Below are 27649 nucleotides of genomic sequence, written 5' to 3' on the forward strand. Positions count from 1 at the left end.
TCAACATTAAAACTCATTCGTGAACGAGTAGAATAAGCAATGAATTCATTTTATGAAGAGAATCGTATAAAAGGACATTTGGTGAAATACCCTTGGGTGCCATTTATTCGTGTTTCAATCAAAGATTATTTTCGCATCACAAATTTACATTCATTATCTTCTACGTCAATGGTTATCTTCTGTAGTATTCTGATGAAGCTTTTAAAAATAATAATAATAAAAAAAGAAAGTATTTTCGTATTCTGTTCTATTTTCTTTTAACAAAATTCTAATCCTTAATCTCTTACATGCCGCCATTTCTTCTTCTTCTTCTTCTTTCTTTCTTTCTTCCTCTTTGCAACTTTCGAATTCCATTATTGTAATTTGTTTTATTCATTTTTAAAGATTTTTTTTCCCTCCTCTTCCTCTCCGCTTCTGTTTTCTTAAGTATCGAAATACAGTTAAGTGGATTTAAATAAAACTTTCCAGATTTTATTTCCTTACTTGTAAACATATTGCGAGAGGATTGAATAATGTTATTAATTTTGATTTTTCCCCCCTGTTTTATATAAATATAACTAAATTATTCCGTGACGAATTTTTTAAATGTTTATTTCAGCGAAATTTTCTTTTATTTATACACTTTTTTTATTGATCCGAACGGCTTTGTATCGGAAAATACACTTTACTGTAAACTTATAAACAAGATCCCGCTGCTGTTTTGCTTTTGAATTAAACTAACTTTACGTACAAACACAAAATATGAATGAAGTGTACTTTTTTTTATATATAAATAAAGTATTAAACACGGCTTCGATACAATTTATATTTAACTACATCCAATTTTATCTAGTCTGTAATTGATTTTTATACATTCAAATTAGGTTCGGTTAGGTTAAAGTTAGTTTAATCTGGCAACTTCATAACTTTCACAATTCCATTGCATTGTTGCCAGATTAAACATCTTATTTTTTCAGCTAATGTTCGGGTGTTGCCAGGTTACAGATGCTCGGCATTCCGGATGTCTCGCGGTAACTTGTTTTTTTTTTGTCTTGGATGTAATCAGACGGTTGATGTCATAATGGCAAATTTTATTCATTTATATCATAAATTGTAAAAAAAAATGCAAGAAAAAATAATCCTTAGAACTTTCTAAAATTAATATTCCTCATTGTTTCAATCGTTAAATGCACAATAAATTTTTTTTTTAAAAACTTTCTTTTACGTCGTTTTTTTCGTTTATAAATGAATTGTTTTTGTATAATCTTTCAGTAATAATCCATACTACATATATGACGCTATTAAGGCATAAGCCTTAATTCTGAGGGGCTTGAAATCGAAATTCCAGGAATTTTTCGGGAGATTGATCTGTCGGGCTCGTCTCCTACAAGTAGCATTTATTGTTTAAAATTTTCTATTTTTCTAATTCTATTAGTTATTTTTGTAAATAAAAGTGAACAATTGAGTATGAGGCCCACCAGTGAACGAGTAGATTGGTCTCCTAATAGTCGGTCGCTGGTTGGATCTCACCAACAGGCGCTGGTTGCGCGGAGTTTTAGGTGTTATTTACGTGTCTAACACTTAAATAGGAGCCAGTTTCCAATAGAAAGTCCTCTCGGGGGTTACTCCTTCCTTGTCAGATCATCCTTGTGTCACGTTGCCTTATCCTACCAATCCTACAGTCCTATTCCCAGATTATAGTCGCTGTGGCTGAATTAAAAGCGAATTTTTAGGATAAAATATATTTTTTTTTATTTTCTTTCATGCAAGTATTTCTGCTAATTTCTTATAAATAACTGGAAAAAAGTCGAAATTAAAAATGCATAAAGCAGTCTAGACAGTAAATTGCACGTTATTGATTGACTAACCTCAAGTGCCATCGTATTTAGATTATATAGCCGGCACGATTATGCCCATTATGGGGACTGACCCACAATGGGGTCAACTAATATGTCCGGGGAATGGGAAACAGCATCCGTGTTCGTAATAAATAATGGAATCTGGACTAAATTCCAATTCAAATCCCCAAAGCAGCAGGCTAACACCTGGTCGACAAGTGGCACGTTGTTATCATATGCTGCGTTTAGATTGCATAGTTTATACGTCACTAACATGAAAAATAATCCGGCCGGACGGCTCAGGCGGTTAGTTTGTCAGCCCATGTCCTGGGGGACTCGAGATCCAATCCGAGCGAGCAAGCAACCCCATGAATTTTTCATGAGCGAACATGCCGGCCCCGTCCTTTACCCCATCGAGGTCCTGGCCGAATTGTTGGTAATGGGTGTCCCTCGTAATTATTCATTTGTACATATGCCATTAAGTTATAATCTAATTATATAATGCGCACATCACTCGCCGTAGACGTCCAGGATATTGTAAATGGCACATTATACGCATTTTATCAAATCACAAAATCAAAACTAGACTAAACGCACACAAACTGTGGGTGTGTAAATGACAGGTTGCAACTATACGCATCATTTACATAACTGGAGTTGTCAGTTTAGGTTAAACAGTCGTTGCAACCTTAAACACTAAATATTTATTAACTGCACACTTCAAACTAACATTAAAACTTCACATTTAGCCATCATGCATCATTTCTATGATCTGATACGTGTACGAATTCAACTACAACAGATTTGTATCGCTACAAGGGATCAATACAAAGCCACTAACTCATAAAATCGATAAAATAAAAAAAAAAAGTTATTGAAGTAGAAACGTTAAAAATTCATATTAAAATTTTTTTTTTAAATATAAATAGATATAAAAATACACGATAATTTATGAAAATCCGACAGTGGAACGTCGGCATTTTTAGAACCTGGAGGAATATTTGACATCTCTGTAAATGGATTTTTGATTATTTTCTCTGGACAGAAACAAAGGAAAAAAAAAAATTTTCCACAGGAGAAAAAATCCTGGCGGTTTTACAATAATAAATTCAGCCTACTTAATTTACAGAGCATTATCAACAGATAAGATTTATCGACAGAAATACAAAAGCTGTCGTTTATTAAGAAGAGAATTTATTTTTCTCTCTCTCCCCCTTCTCCTGTTTTACTTCTTTATAAAAGAAAAATATATTCATCAAAAATACCTTTCTGCATACAACATTATATTCTCTACTCACAGGCGACAATAGCGAAAAGGTGCTAATGTGTTTTTAACGCGTTTGTCGATAAAGCCCTGTATAAAAGTTTAAAAAGGAGGTAGCAAGGGTGGGAGATTGCAACTGCACTAAAACAATTTTTGTTTACACACCCAACGTTATAATAATTATCTACAGTTGTTTCACTCTTCCATTTGATGATTGAAAAAAAAGGAGGGAGAAATTGCCATGTAGAAGCTTTTAAAGTTGTACACGCATCGGTCATAGGTCGACATGAGTAATGGTTGACCTTTCTTCTTTCTGACGTCCAACTTATCATGTACGGTATCCCCCGTATATCCTCTACAACTACAATTCTGACAATATCATTTATTAGAAACGTGCTTGTTCATTGTCTCCCAAAAGTCGAATTAGTTTGTCTTCTTCTATACGTCACGATGTCTGGATAAATTTCAGACATTGATGTATGTGCTACATCCATTGGCTAATACGCATAGTACACATAAACCCTCTCACCGTGTGTAAGATGTGCTTAAAGTGAGATCAATGTCATTTTCCATTATGTTCTTCATTTCCCGTCTGCTTCCACAGGGAGATGCCTGTACCATATTTGTTACTCTTGTACGTAATTGTGTTATATTGGATTTCCCACGGTTTTATTCTTCCTTGTTATCGTCTACAACGTCAAGATGTTATTGTTTTAATCAACCGGTTCCTTCCGTGCTGCCATGTGTCTTCTCGTTACTTAAGGTGTTTCGTATTTTAATAACCTCTACAAAGCAGCACATCGGTCGAAACTTCATACATAAAATGTTGATCAGTTACGCTTTTACATTAACAATAAAACTGATTTTCTTTTTGTATGAAATTTCAATATAAACTTTTCATTTACAAATTGACTTGGCATCAAGAAGTGGCGCTTTAGTTCTTTCTACTAAACAGCCGCCATTTTGTGTCTAAAAGCTTAATTTTCATAATTATAAAACTAAGTGGCTAATTACATAATTATATTTTTAAAATAAACTTAACCTTTTCGAGTTATTATTAATTCACTAAGAAAAACTTCTTTTAAAATGGGCCTTAAAAAAAAGTACTTGACAATAACGATAATTCAACGTTCCTCTTCTAAGAATCAACTTTATCCGATTCCATTCCTAAACATACCTTTCTCGTATCTCTCCTATACAATTTATACGTCTATACAGCAGCTCCTATTATTATCTACTTTTGCATTTTAAGTATCTCGCTGTAATTTCCATCCCTACTATTATTTCCTTTAACACCATCTTCGTAAACTTTCTTCCATTCAAAGCAAAGTATTATAATTATAGAAATGTGGCGTAAGCAATTTTCCATTCGCAAAATACAGACAAATATATACGGAAAAAACTTTTCTTTTCGATCATTCTATCGTAGAATGCCTTCCAATATGGCGTACACAAATTAATGCTATTTACGTGTTCCTTCTTCTATTTACCTCCCCATTCTTAGTAATCTACTGTAATAACTATTACTGCTACTTTCTATCATAAAACTATCCTAAAATAAACTCTACAGTGGAAGAGAAACGTCGCATTAGTGAAAAAAACACTCCAAAACTCGCTTCTCGCCTATTTGTGTTCGTACTAATTTGCATAAAAGTTGCATAATTGATACTTAGGAATATTATACTACTTATACAACTATGTTTAGCCATTTTATAGAAGCTCTTGACACGGAAAAGAAAGTAGAAAATTTACTACTGACAGTTTTACGAGTCATCAACGGTAACAAGGGATAAACACTAGTCATTCCTCACATTGGCTGTGTGTGTGTCATGTTAAGAATAATGTCTATTCTCCCACTCCTATGCATTTCTATAATGTTACGATAGTTTTCTGTGTAATTTTGCTCCTTCTATCTAGATGTATGCCGCTGTAATATTCATTCCTGCCACCATTTGCCTGGAAACCATCTTTGCAAACTTCCTTCACGTGTGAGAAAAGTACCATAACGTTAGCAATACCGAGTGACCATTATCCACTTCTACACTTGTACTAAAAGAAACTTGTAACTGCATCTCTGTGACGGTAAAAAATAGTATATAAACGTGTATATACTAACAGAATGGGTATAGTTTATTACTTTAACAGTCCTGAAACTGTCATGTCGGCCCATTGTAGCGAAATTCCTCTACAAAAAAGAAATTAGTGGGGAATTTACCACTAGTATTTTTACGACGTAACGAAAATAAAAGAAAGTAAATTCACTATTGGGAATCACCAATCTACTTTCTGGCAACGTAATGGTTTCCAATTTGTCATTAAAATTACCTTAGTTGACAGAAAGATGGCATCTACCGGGAACTATTGACGACTTACCAATAGATTGCTTATGGCACAGGACAGCCATAACATTAAAACTGTTATTAAGTTTCCCTTTTTTCTTCATTATTTGAAATAAAATTACTTTTAAGCGAGTCTTCAAAATTCCCAAAAGTATAACGCCATTTTTATTTTTCCCTGATGTTATATAACGGAGCGGTCAGAAAATTACCCCTCCCAAGAATTTTATATGAACTTGGGAGAACCTTGAAACGTCTAGAAATGCAGAAAAACTTCGCTGTTTTTTCTGTATGTATAGATGTTAGTGTGGGAAACACGAATATTTTAACCCACTTTGAAGCTTAATAACGTCTATGCCGTCTGTCGGAATTTTATGAAATTTTGAAAGAAATTTCGTGTATTAAAAGGAAACTTTTGTAGAAATTTTCAGGAAAATCGGACCTTTGATTCGGGAGATATTAAGGGGGGGGACCATATATCCCGATTTGCATAGGTTTTATTCGTATAAGGCAATGCGATACACGGGCGATCAACCGAAGAGGAAATACTTCCCGGGAGGTCTTATAAGAAACTGGCCCCTCTTTAGGTGTTACTAACGTAAAGAAAACTCGAAAAACTCCACGTGGACAACCAGTTGGAGAGGCTCGAACCCATGACCCACAAAGTGTTTGTTGGTTTTATCCACTCAGCCACTGATGGGCTAATATCTTCAATAAGAAGACTCACAAAATAGGTAGTGATATCAATTACTAAAACAAAAAGAATGCCGGAAAAATCCGGCAACAACGTTGCCAGCTTTCTTTACCCGTATCTTTCATTTGTATTCATTAGTTTCAAAGAAACAATATGGCGTACTCTGTAAAAGTTACTTGGAAATTTCTCAAATTTTAAAACTAGATACAAAATTCAATAAAAGTTTCCGAAGAAGAATGGGAAGTAATGAATGGATAGTATTATCTGAATGGGTAAAAGAGAAAAGAGTAATCATGAACAGAAAAGATAGATAGTCTGTAACTTGTGAGCTGGTTGTGTGTGCAGTCGACAGGAAAATAGATTCTGTAACAACGTTGAGCATGCATGGCTGCTTTCCTGCTGGAAACGAGAGATTGGTAAACACGTTGAATGACTCATGAAACTTAGGAGACGGGTTTTAAAACGAAATTTTTAGCGAATTGTGTCAACATACCAGATACTAAAAGGTGATACCTCCTATCGATTTTCGTACTAGACAAATCGACTAAAGATTTCTTTTATAACTTTCTCGGTGCATATAGTTGACCTTAATTCTGTCTTAGATATCTAAATGGAATGTGTTATATAGTTTGGGTACGTGTCTGTGTGTGTGGGGGAGGTGAACACGCGTAGAATAAGAAAGAATCAATGTTACATTACGTAGAGAATTTAACTGCACTTTAACTGTAAATGTAAAACTAGAAGCATGATGAAGAAGTTTAATGCTTCTGTACAATTGATGGAGTTTAAGGCCAATTTTTGTCGGATTTAATAGCTCAATAGGGATGAAATGTGGTATTTTATGTGCGCTAAGAAATTTCCTTTCGTATTATATTGTTAAGGAACATATTGCATACGTCTTAAACCAATTCACTTGATGATAATCTTTAACTTTTTCTGTCGTATAATGGATTTTTTAATAGAGGAAAGATTTTCAACTGAGAAATCTTAATTATATTGTCGATTTGTTTCGTGTATCTCACTAATAGGAGTCTTAAAAATTGCGTAATGGGCTAAATTTACAGGCGAAAAATTCGCAAAAATTATCACCTCGAACATTAAAATTTTCTTTTTTTTTTTTTTACAAATACAACATCTAAAATAATTATAGATAAAACTATTAGGATCGTTACCGGAGGGTCAAATGTTCCATCATTATCAATCAAAAGCTGCTAGGAGATGGCAACACTTGCTTCTAGGTAGTAAAAGGCGACCTTTAACGACCAACAGGGGAAAACGTTAGCATTGGAGCATGAAAACTCACAAAAGAAAAACTGTATAGAGTTTGTACCGTTCGTTAGAGCTTGGATTAAAAGATAACTTATCTCTGATGTACAGAATTTCAACAATGAATGACAAAGAATAAGTCACGTGTAAGACTGTACCCTTAGGTATAACACTGGAAAAATTGTTTCAGAGAAAATTTTAATCCTGCTAACGCTTTAAAATTCGATACAAAAATGCCAAAACTTATAATTAAGGGAGTTTAAATGAATTTATCGATTAGAAATACATCCTATACACGTTTAAGTGTCTTTTCTTTATATTGTAGACTCTTGTGTGGGTTTATAATGTTGACTTAGCCTTGCGTGGGTTGTTTACTTGTGGGCCGTGTTGTATTTTTTGTTCTTATACATTCTGTGAAACAAAATAGTCGATAAAACAAATTTAAAAATCTTTAAGAATATCACAAATTTTCATTAAGTAACATATTTGGTGACAAGTGAATAAAAATACTGGAAGATTTATATAGTAAGAAAGGTCGATAAATATTACACACTTTACGAAGAAAGGAAAAATACAACGCGACAAGATAATGCTGCTTCTACAAATATAATAAAATTGTAAAGAAGGAAGCGAGATGGCAAATATTATCGGAAACTATAACGAAACTATAAAGAATGAGGAAACTGGAAAGCATCTACATTCGTGGGTAATTAAACTATAAAGAATAAAGAAACTGGCAAATTCTGTAGATGTAAAACTGTAAAGAATGAAGTAATCTTTCATGTCTATAGAAATTGCCAAACTTCCTCATTCCTTGAAGTTTTACATCGCAGAATTTGCCAGTTTCCTCATTTATTGCAGTTTCACATCGCATTTTTTGCCAGTTTCCTCATTTATTGCAGTTTTACATCACAGAATTTGCCAGTTTCCTAATTTCTTACAGTTTCACATCACAAAATTTGCCAGTTTCCTATTTTATTGTAGTTTCACATCGCATTTTTTGCCTGTTTCCTCATTTATTGCAGTTTTACATCACAGAATTTACCAGTTTCCTCATTTATTGCAGTTTCACATCGCAGAATTTGCCAGTTTCCTAATTTCTTACAGTTTCACATCACAGAATTTGCCAGTTTCCTCATTCCTTACGGCTTTACNTGATGTAACTTTTTTAAAAAAAATATATATATCATTAAAGCCTTTTTTTTCTCTTTCTTTTTCATTTTAAATTTTATCAACATTAAAACTCATTCGTGAACGAGTAGAATAAGCAATGAATTCATTTTATGAAGAGAATCGTATAAAAGGACATTTGGTGAAATACCCTTGGGTGCCATTTATTCGTGTTTCAATCAAAGATTATTTTCGCATCACAAATTTACATTCATTATCTTCTACGTCAATGGTTATCTTCTGTAGTATTCTGATGAAGCTTTTAAAAATAATAATAATAAAAAAAGAAAGTATTTTCGTATTCTGTTCTATTTTCTTTTAACAAAATTCTAATCCTTAATCTCTTACATGCCGCCATTTCTTCTTCTTCTTCTTCTTTCTTTCTTTCTTCCTCTTTGCAACTTTCGAATTCCATTATTGTAATTTGTTTTATTCATTTTTAAAGATTTTTTTTCCCTCCTCTTCCTCTCCGCTTCTGTTTTCTTAAGTATCGAAATACAGTTAAGTGGATTTAAATAAAACTTTCCAGATTTTATTTCCTTACTTGTAAACATATTGCGAGAGGATTGAATAATGTTATTAATTTTGATTTTTCCCCCCTGTTTTATATAAATATAACTAAATTATTCCGTGACGAATTTTTTAAATGTTTATTTCAGCGAAATTTTCTTTTATTTATACACTTTTTTTATTGATCCGAACGGCTTTGTATCGGAAAATACACTTTACTGTAAACTTATAAACAAGATCCCGCTGCTGTTTTGCTTTTGAATTAAACTAACTTTACGTACAAACACAAAATATGAATGAAGTGTACTTTTTTTTATATATAAATAAAGTATTAAACACGGCTTCAATACAATTTATATTTAACTACATCCAATTTTATCTAGTCTGTAATTGATTTTTATACATTCAAATTAGGTTCGGTTAGGTTAAAGTTAGTTTAATCTGGCAACTTCATAACTTTCACAATTCCATTGCATTGTTGCCAGATTAAACATCTTATTTTTTCAGCTAATGTTCGGGTGTTGCCAGGTTACAGATGCTCGGCATTCCGGATGTCTCGCGGTAACTTGTTTTTTTTTTGTCTTGGATGTAATCAGACGGTTGATGTCATAATGGCAAATTTTATTCATTTATATCATAAATTGTAAAAAAAAATGCAAGAAAAAATAATCCCTAGAACTTTCTAAAATTAATATTCCTCATTGTTTCAATCGTTAAATGCACAATAAATTTTTTTTTTAAAAACTTTCTTTTACGTCGTTTTTTTCGTTTATAAATGAATTGTTTTTGTATAATCTTTCAGTAATAATCCATACTACATATATGACGCTATTAAGGCATAAGCCTTAATTCTGAGGGGCTTGAAATCGAAATTCCAGGAATTTTTCGGGAGATTGATCTGTCGGGCTCGTCTCCTACAAGTAGCATTTATTGTTTAAAATTTTCTATTTTTCTAATTCTATTAGTTATTTTTGTAAATAAAAGTGAACAATTGAGTATGAGGCCCACCAGTGAACGAGTAGATTGGTCTCCTAATAGTCGGTCGCTGGTTGGATCTCACCAACAGGCGCTGGTTGCGCGGAGTTTTAGGTGTTATTTACGTGTCTAACACTTAAATAGGAGCCAGTTTCCAATAGAAAGTCCTCTCGGGGGTTACTCCTTCCTTGTCAGATCATCCTTGTGTCACGTTGCCTTATCCTACCAATCCTACAGTCCTATTCTCAGATTATAGTCGCTGTGGCTGAATTAAAAGCGAATTTTTAGGATAAAATATATATTTTTTTATTTTCTTTCATGCAAGTATTTCTGCTAATTTCTTATAAATAACTGGAAAAAAAGTCAAAATTAAAAATGCATAAAGCAGTCTAGACAGTAAATTGCACGTTATTGATTGACTAACCTCAAGTGCCATCGTATTTAGATTATATAGCCGGAACAATTATGCCCATTATGGGGACTGACCCACAATGGGGTCAACTAATATGTCCGGGGAATGGGAAACAGCATCCGTGTTCGTAATAAATAATGGAATCTGGACTAAATTCCAATTCAAATCCCCAAAGCAGCAGGCTAACACCTGGTCGACAAGTGGCACGTTGTTATCATATGCTGCGTTTAGATTGCATAGTTTATACGTCACTAACATGAAAAATAATCCGGCCGGACGGCTCAGGCGGTTAGTTTGTCAGCCCATGTCCTGGGGGACTCGAGATCCAATCCGAGCGAGCAAGCAACCCCATGAATTTTTCATGAGCGAACATGCCGGCCCCGTCCTTTACCCCATCGAGGTCCTGGCCGAATTGTTGGTAATGGGTGTCCCTCGTAATTATTCATTTGTACATATGCCATTAAGTTATAATCTAATTATATAATGCGCACATCACTCGCCGTAGACGTCCAGGATATTGTAAATGGCACATTATACGCATTTTATCAAATCACAAAATCAAAACTAGACTAAACGCACACAAACTGTGGGTGTGTAAATGACAGGTTGCAACTATACGCATCATTTACATAACTGGAGTTGTCAGTTTAGGTTAAACAGTCGTTGCAACCTTAAACACTAAATATTTATTAACTGCACACTTCAAACTAACATTAAAACTTCACATTTAGCCATCATGCATCATTTCTATGATCTGATACGTGTACGAATTCAACTACAACAGATTTGTATCGCTACAAGGGATCAATACAAAGCCACTAACTCATAAAATCGATAAAATAAAAAAAAAAAGTTATTGAAGTAGAAACGTTAATAAAAGAGTTTTCATTCTCACAATTTTCTTTATAGCTTAGTTATCAAATTATACAAAAGAAAATAAAGTTTATAAGTAATTCCTTTAATAATAAACTCTATTTTCTAGTTATGTTATGTATTCAAGTACAGTAGAGTGTCATTTATCCAAATCAATTGGGGACTGGGATTGTTCGGATAACTTATTTTTCGGATAACCGATTATGTACGAAAAAATATATTAACCTATCCCATGTTAAAATTTTTCTCTATTGCATGTTGCTTCACGTTGAATTTTCGTCAATGTTAAGTCTAACATAAATTTTTTAAAATAATAATTGTGGCTATTGTATCATTAAAAAATTATTTCTTTATTTTGTACAAACAAAATAAATATATTGAAAAATATAAAAACAAAAAAGTAATTTTGGAAGTTAATCTAGTATCAAAAACGTTCGATTCGATGACACAGTCCAACTGAAATGCTTTTGGTTAATGAATGTTTCGGTTGATCAGCTTTCAGATAAATGACACTCTACTGTATATGTAAGTTTAAAATTTCAAGTTTCTTACCTTTTTTTTATATTCTGCAATAGCAGCCATATTAGGTGTCATTTTCTGTAAACTTTCCTCCATTATTAATAATTCATACTTAACTGATTCTGAATCAACATTCATAAGTTCTTCAGAATCTAATTTTGGTAACTTATCTGGGACTTCATTATCAACTTCTTGTAATTTTAAATTATCTAGCTAATTTAAACATTAAAAAAATCAATAAGAATGAAATTCTTATTCGTTTTACATTCAATAAGTAATAAAACTACCTGAGAAGTCCAGTGTTTTATCTTGGCATTGCTATCTTGAACTTTTGCTTTACATCTATCAAGTTCATTTTTAATTTCAATGTGATCACTATTCAATTTGTTTTCCTTTTCTTTTAATTGTTTTATTTCTTTCATAACAATCTGCATCTTTTCTTCGCATTCTTCTTTAGATTTCTAAATGTATGATTTAATAAATGAAGAAATAATGTTTTAGATTTCAAATAAGAAAAGTCAACAAGAAGTCAGTTTTAATTAATAAACATTATACAAAGGAGTAACAAAATAGAATTTTTGTAACATTAACGCAGATAATTGTATAAAACAAATTAATATTGGCAACAAAACTGATTTTAAGTAAAACCAATTAATCTGTTTCCAGAAAAACTAAAAACTGATTTTAAAGCAGGCAATGAACTTTGTCTCACTTTGTTTACTTGTCTTTTTGACTTTTAGTTGACTTTTAGCTTGAATTTACGATAATTCCACAAAACTGTTATGCTACTGGAAAATGTCATTGTAACATTACAATTTGTACAAAACATCAATTTATCATCCTTGACTTTTTTTATATAATATCATGCATTAACTATGTCTAAATTTTTAAATCAAAATTAAAAATCAGCATGAAATAATTTTAAAACAATAAAGTTTTCAAATGCTATTTGTTAAACACTTGTCAAACATTCCAGTATTTACCAACATCAAAGAAACACTGACCTCTTTTTTGCAAAAACATGAGATATAGGCATATTTGTGAGTTTTACAAGAAGAGGGTCAGACATGCAGGTTTCCAATTCAATCAAAACTTGGTGAGCATTTAGCCCTATAAACAAAAAGTTCCTTGTTCAAATAATAGGACCCACTTCTCAAGCATTTCTGAAAAACAGACCTCTGAAAATTGAGTGTCTAGCTTATAAGTCTTTGGAAGTTTCTCATCATGTTGCTAGCTAAGTGGATAAGATGCTAGGCACTGGATCCACAAGACAGTTCAAATCTTTGTAATTTTAGTTTTTTTATTTATAATAATTATTTTACTGTATCATTAGCATTTTCTGTGTGTGTAAATATTTCTGGATCCCTTTTTCTTCTCTGGGATACATAAATTTATTTCCAGGCTTAATGGGATTTTTGGGAGTGGTGTCATCTTTATTAGGCATGATTCCCATTGTAGATGTGTCATACAAGCTAGTATCCAGTTAGTAATATGAGTTACCACCACTTAAAAACAAACCGTACTACTTCCATAGTTTGATCCAATTATTATTTTGTATATTATATAGTTTTAAATGTACTTGCTACAATGGAATCTTTACAGTGATAAAAAAATAACAATCATTAGCATTATTATTACTATTATTATTCCTCATGTTTAAAGCTTATAAAATAAGAGATTAAAAATTTGTGATGTCATTTCCTATTTAACAAAAAAAAAAGTCTCTCTAAATTAAATTTTTATATTGTTAAATAAAATTTTTATTTTTTCATATTTATTCTCAGATATTTTCACTGAACATATGAAGAAAATAAGCTTCAGACATTCAGCGAAAATATCTCAAAATATTAAGTTTCAGACGTTACTGCATAAGGATGAAAAGGGAAAGTCTGATATGAAAATAGGGTAGTACAGTTGCAGAATTTTTTTAATTGTTAATGTTATTGACAATTTCTCCATGTGCTCATGTTTGTTACACTTCAAATATAACAATACCACCATATTTGAAAATAAATATGAAGAAATAGAAAAAAACAACTAAAATTGCAAAGATTTGAACTTTTATCATGTAGATCCAATGGCTAGCATGTTATCCACTTGGCTATTGGCATTCTAAGGAGATGCAAAATTTCCAGACTTATAAACAACTCACATTTGACATATTGGAGTCCTGGATGTATGTGTTGCACATTTGCATTTTGCCTGTCACCATATCTGTGTTGTTTCCATTCCATTTTAATTTCACCTGATACATGACAGAGTAACCAAACTTTAAATGGGGGAAAGCATAAACTTTGAGTAGTTCACCTAATGAAGAGATATGGTGTAAATAAATTTTAAAACAGAATAAAACAAATTTGACAATTACAAAATAAATAAACTACCACACAGCACTTAAAAGTAATGCTATGCAATGGTCAATAAAATTATCATAAAATGTACAGCTCAATTCTGACTGAATCATTACCAACCAACCAGCCAACCATAAAATGTACATTTTTAGTTATTACAATGATACAATGATCAAGTGTCAGTTTGTTTTAATGTACTAAATTTCTCTTGCTAGGAAAGCTAAGTTCTGAAGAAATCTTTACCAAAATCTTTGGATAAACCAAGCCACTTGCTACAAAATTCAGCTGTAGATGATTTGTATCCTTTTGTGTGGTTAAGAGTTAAAAATTGGGTTATTAAGACAAAGTGTCACCATATTCTATCTTTGGCCATGAACTAGGATCCTCTAAGAATAAATTTGAATCATCTTTGTACAAATTAAGTCCACTATACGTTAAAATTTCACTTCTGTACCACTTGACATCCTGACTAGTAAAAGTCGGTAAATAACTAGTAAAAAAATCTAGTAATGAGTTGCATAACTTTCCTGGCCATTATAAGATCTNCCGATTTGCATAGGTTTTATTCGTATAAGGCAATGCGATACACGGGCGATCAACCGAAGAGGAAATACTTCCCGGGAGGTCTTATAAGAAACTGGCCCCTCTTTAGGTGTTACTAACGTAAAGAAAACTCGAAAAACTCCACGTGGCCAACCAGTTGGAGAGGCTCGAACCCATGACCCACAAAGTGTTTGTTGGTTTTATCCACTCAGCCACTGATGGGCTAATATCTTCAATAAGAAGACTCACAAAATAGGTAGTGATATCAATTACTAAAACAAAAAGAATGCCGGAAAAATCCGGCAACAACGTTGCCAGCTTTCTTTACCCGTATCTTTCATTTGTATTCATTAGTTTCAAAGAAACAATATGGCGTACTCTGTAAAAGTTACTTGGAAATTTCTCAAATTTTAAAACTAGATACAAAATTCAATAAAAGTTTCCGAAGAAGAATGGGAAGTAATGAATGGATAGTATTATCTGAATGGGTAAAAGAGAAAAGAGTAATCATGAACAGAAAAGATAGATAGTCTGTAACTTGTGAGCTGGTTGTGTGTGCAGTCGACAGGAAAATAGATTCTGTAACAACGTTGAGCATGCATGGCTGCTTTCCTGCTGGAAACGAGAGATTGGTAAACACGTTGAATGACTCATGAAACTTAGGAGACGGGTTTTAAAACGAAATTTTTAGCGAATTGTGTCAACATACCAGATACTAAAAGGTGATACCTCCTATCGATTTTCGTACTAGACAAATCGACTAAAGATTTCTTTTATAACTTTCTCGGTGCATATAGTTGACCTTAATTCTGTCTTAGATATCTAAATGGAATGTGTTATATAGTTTGGGTACGTGTCTGTGTGTGTGGGGGAGGTGAACACGCGTAGAATAAGAAAGAATCAATGTTACATTACGTAGAGAATTTAACTGCACTTTAACTGTAAATGTAAAACTAGAAGCATGATGAAGAAGTTTAATGCTTCTGTACAATTGATGGAGTTTAAGGCCAATTTTTGTCGGATTTAATAGCTCAATAGGGATGAAATGTGGTATTTTATGTGCGCTAAGAAATTTCCTTCCGTATTATATTGTTAAGGAACATATTGCATACGTCTTAAACCAATTCACTTGATGATAATCTTTAACTTTTTCTGTCGTATAATGGATTTTTTAATAGAGGAAAGATTTTCAACTGAGAAATCTTAATTATATTGTCGATTTGTTTCGTGTATCTCACTAATAGGAGTCTTAAAAATTGCGTAATGGGCTAAATTTACAGGCGAAAAATTCGCAAAAATTATCACCTCGAACATTAAAATTTTCTTTTTTTTTTTTTACAAATACAACATCTAAAATAATTATAGATAAAACTATTAGGATCGTTACCGGAGGGTCAAATGTTCCATCATTATCAATCAAAAGCTGCTAGGAGATGGCAACACTTGCTTCTAGGTAGTAAAAGGCGACCTTTAACGACCAACAGGGGAAAACGTTAGCATTGGAGCATGAAAACTCACAAAAGAAAAACTGTATAGAGTTTGTACCGTTCGTTAGAGCTTGGATTAAAAGATAACTTATCTCTGATGTACAGAATTTCAACAATGAATGACAAAGAATAAGTCACGTGTAAGACTGTACCCTTAGGTATAACACTGGAAAAATTGTTTCAGAGAAAATTTTAATCCTGCTAACGCTTTAAAATTCGATACAAAAATGCCAAAACTTATAATTAAGGGAGTTTAAATGAATTTATCGATTAGAAATACATCCTATACACGTTTAAGTGTCTTTTCTTTATATTGTAGACTCTTGTGTGGGTTTATAATGTTGACTTAGCCTTGCGTGGGTTGTTTACTTGTGGGCCGTGTTGTATTTTTTGTTCTTATACATTCTGTGAAACAAAATAGTCGATAAAACAAATTTAAAAATCTTTAAGAATATCACAAATTTTCATTAAGTAACATATTTGGTGACAAGTGAATAAAAATACTGGAAGATTTATATAGTAAGAAAGGTCGATAAATATTACACACTTTACGAAGAAAGGAAAAATACAACGCGACAAGATAATGCTGCTTCTACAAATATAATAAAATTGTAAAGAAGGAAGCGAGATGGCAAATATTATCGGAAACTATAACGAAACTATAAAGAATGAGGAAACTGGAAAGCATCTACATTCGTGGGTAATTAAACTATAAAGAATAAAGAAACTGGCAAATTCTGTAGATGTAAAACTGTAAAGAATGAAGTAATCTTTCATGTCTATAGAAATTGCCAAACTTCCTCATTCCTTGAAGTTTTACATCGCAGAATTTGCCAGTTTCCTCATTTATTGCAGTTTCACATCGCATTTTTTGCCAGTTTCCTCATTTATTGCAGTTTTACATCACAGAATTTGCCAGTTTCCTAATTTCTTACAGTTTCACATCACAGAATTTGCCAGTTTCCTCATTCCTTGCAGTTTCACATCACAGAATTTGCTAATAATGAAGCATACTGAAAAATTCCGTAGATATGAAACTAAAGAATGAAGAACTAACAAATTTTACACGTAATGAAACTACAAATAATACAAAAAAAAAAACCTGACAAAACATTAGTAAACAGAATATATATTTTGGATATGAAGTAAAAGAATTTCAGAATGATAAACAATAGTATTTCTCTTCCGCTGTTAGTATAATTCACAAGCTGTATCAAGAAATATAATAAGAAAATAAATCTTATATGGTGTAAAATACATGGCATCAATTACTTTTTAGGAAATATAACAAATATTACAATGGCAATAAATAATATATAATAAATACATATACTAGTATATTCGTGATAAAGAATACGCGGTGGAGAATACAATAAATAATGTATACAAAAGAAGATACAACTGATAAAATAATAAATTATACATTGATATATATGTATCGATTTTTTTTTTCTTTTTTTGGTCTTCTATAAAAGGTTGTTCCTATTCTTGTATATTTTATTTTATAGGATTTCCATTTTGGTTTTTATATACTAGGAGCTTTCTTCAGTACAAATGAAGATTTATCGTACAGAAATAAAGACAGGGAGGCAATTTTTAATCATATTTTAATTTAAACCAAGTACAGTACATTGTACAGTAAATTGTACTTCTAATAATGATCGAGTCATGCCGAAAATTTTTGAATTGAAATCACGTGACATCCGGTCCAGCCCGGACGTTCGTATCTGGTCGTCTCGATTCTCGAGATTAACGAAGAACAGACAGCCAGACATACGGACGACAGGTCTGCAATTTGAATATTGCAACCCAATAGGTTACATTTAAGTGTTCTAAACACAGGCTAATCGATACGTCTGCATATTAGCAATTAGATATATTCACTGTAATTGTAGTAGAGTAATTTTGGTATTAATCATTAATTAATTACGCTATTTTTCTGATTTAAGATCCAAAAAACGTACATTTTTAACCATTATTAGCTCTGTATTAAAATTCGAATGGGTCGTGTCGCTTAACGCTCACCGCATCGCGTCGCGTCGCTTTGGTAAACAAGATGGAGACGAAAAAGTGGTAGCGATAACTAATTCTTTTCTTTACCGAATTTACATCTATATATTTCTATAATTGTTGTTGTAATTGTAATTATTCCCAAAGTTAAATTTAAAGTAATTAATCATATGTAAATAATAGTAATAAATTTCTGAAGTATTAAACTATATATTTCTTACATAATTCAAGTGAACAAGATTTATTCGAGGTGACAAATGATAGACAAGATTACAATAATGTAATTTTATCTGTCGTCAAAGGAGTACAAGAAATAAGAATTTGTAATTTCGGTGAAAATAATAAAAAACAGATTAAAAAGTTCTCTCTATAAATATTCTCTTAGATTACTTTCTTGATGAAAATACTCTCCCTTTCTTCCCTCCCTACTGCAGCAAGTCTACAACATTTTAGTGAACACAATAAATGAAAGATTAAACAATAGTTTGAGGGTTCTTTTAAAAATTGGGCGGATATCGTAGAGAAGATTTTTAAATTGCTCCAACTCCGTTAGGCCCGATTTTATCGCAGTAACGAACGATTTATGTCCCTCTTTATTGGGCCTTCCATCGCTTTTATGTGAGTTTAGTGACTCTCTTAAGAAGCTATGGGCCTTTCGGATGCTGTGTTAGAAATTGCCATACTCCCCGGGCTACCAAAAGTTGTGTACTACTACTACTACTACTACTACTACTTCTCCCCCCTTTCCTTTTCTTCTTGGTCTTCTTTCATAAAAGGAGAAGTGTCATTACAGGGGAGAGGATTAAAGCACACACTTTCTTGTTACAAAGAAAAAACACGAGAGAGAACACAAAAAGAAAATGAGAAAAAAAAATACACTGGTGCAAGAGATGGGTTTTCGTGCTACATTCAACGATTTTTCTACTCAATTTCCTCTCGACCAAATTAGATTACTTTGCATCGACGATTTGGTGAAAATTTTTAATCAAAAATTACGAATATGTAAACAATGACTTCTGGCGAAACGATAATAAGCGAAAAAGTTACCCCCTCGAAGAATAACAATTGACCTTTAACGATAATAATAATAATAAAAAAACACACACACACACATACATACACACTCCTTTCAGTATTTTTTTTCCCTTGACTTAACACATTAGAGAGAGACGTGTGATGTCACGTCTGGTGTAAGGGAATATAATTTGATGCCGCGATGCATAATTTACTTTGGTGAAAGCGAGAATGAAATTTTATCTTGATCTTTAATCATAAAATCGCATTAACATACCAGAGGTAATCTGCATACGTTCCTTTTGCCCCCTAACAAATTTGTACAAATTGTTTACGACACCCGCCGCGTTAGAAATTACATTTTTAACGTTAAAAATTCGAAAATTGTTAAGGGGTTAATGTTACAAGTTATCTAATGATTGCCGAAAACTTGTTGTTTCATTCGGAAATTTCCGCGAATTTCTATTAATAAAAATATACACCCGCTGAATTGTTTTCTGCGTACTAAATGAGGGGTTCCGCTTTCGTTCCAAGCGAAATATCTTAGAAGATCTTAACCAATTTAAGGGTTAATGACATTAAAATTCCAATTTATAATCTTTAAGACGTAAATTTAGTTAGGTTTGACTGTTAGACTGACGGTGATTTATAACGTTTTGCTTTTTGCTCTTTACTCCAGGCGCTACAAGGCCGTTTTCCAGAGGCCCAAACAATGCCTTATATCTCCGCAGAAGGGGGCAAAAGTGGCACTTGCCCTACCCAGAATCGAATAAAAATTCCATAAATTATAATCGTAAAGACCACCGGTGCACCTCACGTGCATCATTGGTCAAATGCACTGTACTTGGTCGTGGGTTCGGGTCTCGCCAAAAAGCCTGGTCAGATAGAATTTTACGGGTTTTCTTCACGTTACAAGCACCTAAATAGGGACCATTTTCTCATAAAATACCTCAAGGGGTGGCATCTCCTCGGCAGATTTCCTGAAAAATGTTTTGCGAATGTCCATGAGCATTAAAAACCCACAAAAATTTGATTAATAATTTAACCTTCAGTAAATATACTTAGTGTAGAGAGCCATATCTACAATAATAAATCTACCCTACAAATGATCATGTTTTTTGTAGAGAAAATATTAAAACGTCTGGCAACACTCCTGATAGTAGAGTTACAAAGCGCCACGTGGCGGCTGAAACATAAATTTATGTTCGTGTTAACTCAACAAGAACATAAATTTGATTAGTTTCTATCGAACATAAAATTTGACAGATTTAGTTAGGTCAACCGAATTTACGACCCAATGAAGCGGTGTGACGAACTTCCCGTGTTAAATTCCCCTATTATCTTCGAATGCATTCTACTACTTTATTGTTTAATGACGTAATAATTCGATCGCAAACAGGCTTGACGTAACAGCGAGTAAATGACATTTACGCGGAATTCACGTGGTCTCGATTGACTTTAATCCTGCACGTGTGTCCCTACGAAATTGATTGCGTAAGCGACACTTAAATATTTTTATTGTTACGTAACAATGGTAAAAAGAATTATTTTTTAAAAAAAAATAACGGTTTTTTACGTCACAGTAGGAATTTAAACAAGCGCTCGCATCGCTACCTAGCGGTGAAATGAGGAACTAAGGCCATAAAAGTTTGGCTTATCGTCTTACGAACAGCTGCTCGACGTCTATACTTTACACAAGCATAATAATAAAATATAAAACGGAATTCCGTAACATTTAAGTACGTCGTAACGCTTTTAAAGCGCTTCAGGTGACGATTTTGATAATTCATTCCGTCGGATGTATGCTAACATAAATTAAAAACTACAAGCCATTGCGGGTAGAGGTAAACACTTGCAAAACTTTTAAAGTTTGTTGGCCAAGTTATGGCCAGTCACTTAATCGTTCTGTTTTATCAGTGATTGTAAAGACAGTGGCGTGGAGCCTTTAAAACTTTGCCAAACTTTTTGTAGTTTGTTTAAATGGGTAATCGATAAACTAAGCTTTATCTCATTTCTTCGATCTCAATTTAGTATTGGGTGAAAGTACACTGTACACACACCACACGTGCGTGAGAGATTAAGAAAATGTAATAAAATGGGGCTACACTCGAGTACTTTACAACCGAAATGACACTCGAAAGAAGAGAAAAACTAAACAATAGTAGTGTTATAAAATTTACATTTCACAAGAAACACTGTGTGATTTACATATCTCAGTGTTTAGACAAAGCTCACACTCCTCTGCCGCGATAATGTTATCAGTTAAACTTTAATAAAAAATAAAAATACTAATCGACGTAACAATAAATAGAAGATGCAATTATATTACGTGTTCTGACGAAATTAATTACGGCCCGATATAACCCTATGACGTATAATTGTAGCAATAAATAATTGTTACGTCATAGGATCGCATCAGCACGTAATCAATTTCGTCACGAACACGTCTTTTATCGATTGTTACGATTATTCAAAAAGGCAATTATATCACGTGTTAATGACGAAATTATCTATTCATTAAGTGACGTAACGATAAATAAACGAACTAATTTCTTAATCCTCTTACGTAACAATACGAATAATCGTGATTATATATATAAAAGATGTCACGTGTGTCGCGATGAAATTGATTAAATAAATGGATTTTAAAATTGTATTGTTACGTAAGCCTTTCGTTCCCATAATATATAACAGTTAAGGGGTTATAAATAATTCAAGAACATGCTACAAAATAGAAAACTGTGATCACGTGCTACTACAATCGTTCACGTTAATGCTGCTACTACCACACACGTCACTAACAACAGTTAAATATATCGCGTGATTTCATTTTCGGCGAAATTTCGCGAACCTATCAATCATTCAAATGTAAAATTGCAGTTTTGTAAGTTGCTAACCTGTCAGTAGCTTTTTTAAGGTACAACAACCCATTCTGCACGCATTTTGAGGATCTACAAGTCATAGTAAGCTACAGAAGCTAATGGTAACTTCAGACAGCCAGACAGTCTAATCTGTTTGAAATTCTAAATACACAAAGATGAGAGAGAGTCTAACCTGTTTTGACTGTATTTACACTGAAGGCCTATCAATAGGACACTTCAGAGCCGATATGCCAGCTTCGAATCTGCATAAACTGGACACCATTATGTAAAACAAGTGCATAACTTTTAACTTATGAGCTTATTTACTTACTTAAACTATGAAACTGGACATATTTTTGGATTTATACATAAAATTTGGAAGTTTAGGAAGTTTGCAAAGTGGGGAACTTCACGGATTTTCAACAGCTGAGAGCATTTATCCTGCGATCTTGTTCGCGTAATTAAACTATTAAATCGATGGTTACGGAACGAGATGACTCAATTATATTGATTCATTGATTGAAATGCATTATATAACGCAGAATTTAGAATTATCTAAAGAGTAATGCGATTCATTACTAAAAAAAAAAAGATGGGGAAAGGGATAATCGCGTGATGGGTTTTTGCATAATTTGTAACTTATTAGGAAGCACAATTAATGATAATCGGTAATTTGTTACGACTTATTACGAGATTACATTTGGAATTTGCAATGTAAATTCCATTTCGCAAAATGGCCTCTTCCTACTATATATCACGGAGTGCCAATCACGTGACAAGCCAAGCAATGTCACCGCATCAATCAAGTAATCGCTGGCTTTTAGAATTTCATAAAATATTAATTATGCTGCCCGTGTTCTGAGTATTTCTGCGTGTTAAATCCTTATAAAAAAAACGCTGATCATCATAAAGAAGTGATCCAAGGAGTCACTGTGCATCCATATTAGAGCAATGTAGTGTGGTTGATGATCTGATGGACTTGAAGCATCACAACACAAGAGCAATCTGCTAAGGGGGAAGGTTTCTCGGAGCGTAAAGAAAACCCGGGAAATCCCACGAGTGTAGTGTTCGGTAGTGGATCCAGTCTGATCTGAATCTGTACAGTAAGGATACACTGTGACTCCTTGAACTTCTGTAAAACCTACGCACGAACTTGCTAGAAAATCTTGAAGTAAAAACCTTAAGAAGTATTAAAATTTACAGGAAAATCTACAGAATATCAAAATGCAGAAGACTATAAAGTACAACGCATTAAAATGTAGATAAAGTTTCCTTCAAATATAAAAATTACGGTGCCATAAAAAATATGTTTCAGAAGAGCAAGAGATATTACCAATGTGTATAAACGTTTTAAGGCTTGTTTCAAGACGCCAAAACTTCAGAAACTCCAGAAATTTTTTTTAAAAAATAACGTTTCTAATGAGACCGTAGAATGTTTCGAGGTGCCAAAACGTAAATATATGCAAATTAACAAAGCGCGTGGATTCCTGCAAGGATAAGAAAGATTGAAAAGTATGGAAGGTCTTAATGAATAAACTTTTCTTATCGAGTGAATTTGTAGTAAAATCCACTCCCCCCTCCTGTGTACAGAGATAATTCGCAATATCTTCCTTTAACCTGATTCTGATCAATATCCCTAACGAATTTTTAAAATGGCCAACATCCCTGGCCAAATTACACACAATCATTAACTTCGACATAATCAGCGATCACTTGACTAATGACAGTACGATCGCCCCCAACCGATTAAAATTCTTGCACAACTTTCTTCTCGGTTTGTCCACCATACGTAATCAGATTTTTGGGGCCCTTTTAAATAATTAAAACTCTTTCCCCCCGTCCGAAAAATCAATAATTCAGAAGCAATGGAAAGATCGATGGACAGAGAACAGCACTCACCCCACTTAATAACTGCATCGGTGACTTTTTTCTTGTTTCCAATACCGCACACAGACATACACACGTACACACACACCAAAAAAAGGTGCACTGGAGTAAAAATAAATGAATTTTCTGTCGTTGTGAGCGCAAATTAACTCGGTGACTGATCGATGAACTCGATCGGATCGATCGCCGGCCAGTGGAGCCATTGGGCAAGAACGCAATTGTGCGGTCACATGACCGATTAATTCCGATAATTATTCGGCAGGGGCAAGCTAAAACATACAAACAATCGATACCCGGTTGAGATATCGGCCATCATTACACGCAAACTCGAGCGATTAACATTGCTAAAACTGCTTCCACTGCACGGAGAGGGGGAGTAATCGGGAGAAATGCTCAACCCCCGATACAATCGATTGATCTTCTCGAAAAATCGATCAAGATGACAGACGCTCTCCCAACTGCGTAATAACCGTATTAATAACAATCCAACTGAGACAATAACTCCATTACGCAGTCGACAATTGCGACGACATTTAAATGGAGATTATAAAATCGATCGTTAGTCCCCTCGCGCTTCCCTCTCCGAATTGTTGTTTAAAACGTAATTACTTATTGCAAACCGTTTACAAAATCACAATAAACAGGAACCGAGCAATATCTTTCAGGAAATTACGACAAAATGGCGGATTTTCTACTCGACTCCCCCTCGCGGTGATTCATTGATTTATGGGAATGGGGCCATTATCCGAGGGGACAGACCACGTCCCCTTATGACGGGAGAACTACAATACTTCGACATGGCCATTAATTACGTTTGACTTTGCATGGAAACTTAATAACGTTTCCTGGACGATACTTTTAAAAGGGATCGAAAGCGAATTTGGTTCTGACTCGAACAGATGTCGTGTATGAATGAGGCGCGCGACTGGAGTTTTGTGACGTTGCAGAAGGCGATGGATGACGAAGAGAGGTACAAACGCTGGCACACATGTTAATCCTAATTATTTTTCTTTTTCGGCGAGGCACTTCAAATGGTTCGGCTGGAAAGAGATAAGTCAGGAAGCAGATAAATTGGGGAGATAGTAATGAGAGGGAAAGTTTTGAAGAGTTGTGTGCGCCGCCGAGATTGATGTTAGCGCTTGTTGTTAAGCATTTTAAAATTTGCACAACCAGAGAATGCTTCTTTGCGGAGAATATTTTGCTTAATAAAAATAATTTGCTTCGTTTTTGTGTCGTGGGATGGTTTGTGATTTTATTTATTGAAAGATCTCTTTATGTTTTGCATTTGCATCACTTAATAGAGAATCTGCTTCGTTCTAAAAGGATATTTTTGCATCACTTACTGAAGAAGTTCCTTCGTTCTAAAAGGATATTTTTGCATCACTTACTGAAGAAGTTCCTTCGTTCTAAAAGGATATTTTTGCATCACTTACTGAAGAAGTTCCTTCGTTCTAAAAGGATATTTTTGCATCACTTACTGAAGAAGTTCCTTCGTTCTAAAAGGATATTTTTGCATCACTTACTGAAGAAGTTCCTTCGTTCTAAAAGGATATTTTTGCATCACTTACTGAAGAAGTTCCTTCGTTCTAAAAGGATATTTTTGCATCACTTACTGAAGAAGTTCCTTCGTTCTAAAAGGATATTTTTGCATCACTTACTGAAGAAGTTCCTTCGTTCTAAAAGGATATTTTTGCATCACTTACTGAAGAAGTTCCTTCGTTCTAAAAGGATATTTTTGCATCACTTACTGAAGAAGTTCCTTCGTTCTAAAAGGATATTTTTGCATCACTTACTGAAGAAGTTCCTTCGTTCTAAAAGGATATTTTTGCATCACTTACTGAAGAAGTTCCTTCGTTCCAGGAGGACATTTTTGCATCACTAAAGAATCTGCTTCGTTCCAGCAGGACATTACTGCATCATTAAAGAATCTGCCTCGTTCCAGGAGGACATTTTTGCATCATTAAAAAATCTGCTTCGTTCCAGAAGGACATTTTTGCATCACTAAGGAATCTGCTTCGTTCCAGCAGGACATTTTTGCATCCCTAAGGAATCTGCTTCGTTCCAGCAGGACATTTTTGCATCACTAAGGAATCTGCTTCGTTCCAGCAGGACATTTTTGCATCCCTAAGGAATCTGCTTCGTTCCAGGAGGACATTTTTTTTATCACTTACTAAAAAATTTGTCTCCTTTCTGGAGAAAAATGTCAGATTTATTTCTTATGTACGATTCTGTTTAGTTAAAAATTTATTTTTTATATATTATACATATATTACAAGGCACATAATTACTTACGACTAAGAATGCTTTCGTAAATTTATAAAACTCACTCTAGAGGTTTAAGAAATTCAAATTTATGAACTGCAGTTTATAGTTTGTAAAATTTACCTAATAAACTTCAGTTTGGTTAATTTAAGAATCCTAAATTATAAACTACACTTTGTCTTGTATAAGGAATTAAACATTAGCAAAGCTTATATTTAGAATAAAGTAAATAGAACAAACCTTTAAATGGTTGCTTCTACAAGATAAATAACAGTTTGCATTGCGTAAATACTTTAATTATTCATCATAAATAACCTCAAGTATTCCAATTTTTATTATTTTAGTCCAAACAGTATGATTTATGCATCGTTTACCCATTCACCATCACATAGCTGATCCCATTGAGCGTCAGGTTTGTCCATAAGGAGCATAAATTATGGCCAAGTCGTATGCCACGCTGTGCTTGTAAATTTATAAAATTTAGAAAATCTGGCCGTAATTTATAGAGATTTTGCATGCTTCTATAGAGGTTTAAATGATGCGAAGCTTCTAAATTCGCGCTTTCCATACTTACGCCAACCAAACTGGAGCAGCCCACCATTGGCTCCACTGAACACAGTCGTGGGTTCGTACCTCGCCAATGGGCTAGTCACGTGGGTTTTCCGGTTTTTTCTTCACGTTCGTAACACCTAAATAAGGGCCATTTTTCCATATGAAGTCTTCCAGGAATACATCCCTCCTCGGCAGATTGCCCACGTTACAGTATACAAATAAACCAAACTAGAGCATTCAAAGGATACAATAGAAAATAAGGACTATAAAGTACGTTCCTGTGGCAATTTTAAGCTAAATTTGGGAAGAGTTTCTAAATTAAAAACTATAATCTCCAAAGTTCAGGGGAGAAAGTAACGGAGTAAGGATTCAATAAGGAAACAACTATGAAAGATGATCATTACTTATACAGATGAATATTCCTTCTGGAGGGGGGCAACACTGTTAATAAGGTTTGACAAATGATGTTCAATCTAAGAGAGAGAGACAGAAGGGGGGAAAAGAATACTGCATTAAACTTTATGGATGAATGGAAGGATGGTTAGTTGGAAGTAAGAATGGGATTAGGTTTTGGACGAATGAAAATGATTTTAATGGAAGAGTGATGTTCAGAAGAGTTAAGGAGTAATGGAAAGAAACTATTGAGTTTCAAGTTGGAATTCAATCCGAGTCGAAAATATAGAATTTGGGACAGAACGGGAAACATAATTCAATCCAAATTGAACCGCCGGAGCTCAATTTTGTGTAATGATTATCTAAGTGAAGAGGAATTACTCTAGTGATGAGGAAAATCAATTTTTATGTACCATGTCAAAAATGATGATTTACATTTTTAAATCCCATTTA

General features: G+C 33.5%; 2 protein-coding genes across 2 annotated transcripts in view; both read right to left on the reverse strand.

Moving 5' to 3' along the window:
- LOC111626840 (pikachurin-like) overlaps window positions 1-27649 on the reverse strand; it is an 83149-nt gene that overhangs the window by 45721 nt on the left and 9779 nt on the right. The window lies entirely within an intron of this gene.
- Window positions 11796-12343, reverse strand: LOC111626841 (structural maintenance of chromosomes protein 4-like). The gene is made up of 2 exons (XM_023370358.1): window positions 12124-12343; window positions 11796-12049 (listed from the first exon to the last, which is right to left on the reverse strand). The coding sequence occupies exons 1-2, from the start codon at window positions 12268-12270 to the stop codon at window positions 11849-11851; spliced, it is 348 nt and encodes a 115-aa protein (XP_023226126.1). The 5' UTR covers window positions 12271-12343; the 3' UTR covers window positions 11796-11848.

Source organism: Centruroides sculpturatus, unplaced genomic scaffold (genome assembly GCF_000671375.1).
Source record: "Centruroides sculpturatus isolate CEXI.00-Female unplaced genomic scaffold, Cexi_2.0 scaffold547, whole genome shotgun sequence".
Taxonomy (NCBI): Eukaryota; Metazoa; Arthropoda; class Arachnida; order Scorpiones; family Buthidae; genus Centruroides; species Centruroides sculpturatus.

What these genes read in the sequence shown, in the direction of transcription:
- LOC111626841 (XM_023370358.1), bottom strand. Translation starts at nt 12,270, where the DNA reads ATGCAGATTGTTATGAAAGAAATAAAACAATTAAAAGAAAAGGAAAAC. An exon ending in TAAAACACTGGACTTCTCAG is followed by an intron (nt 12,050 to 12,123) that starts GTAGTTTTATTA and finishes TGTTTAAATTAG; the next exon opens with CTAGATAATTTAAAATTACA.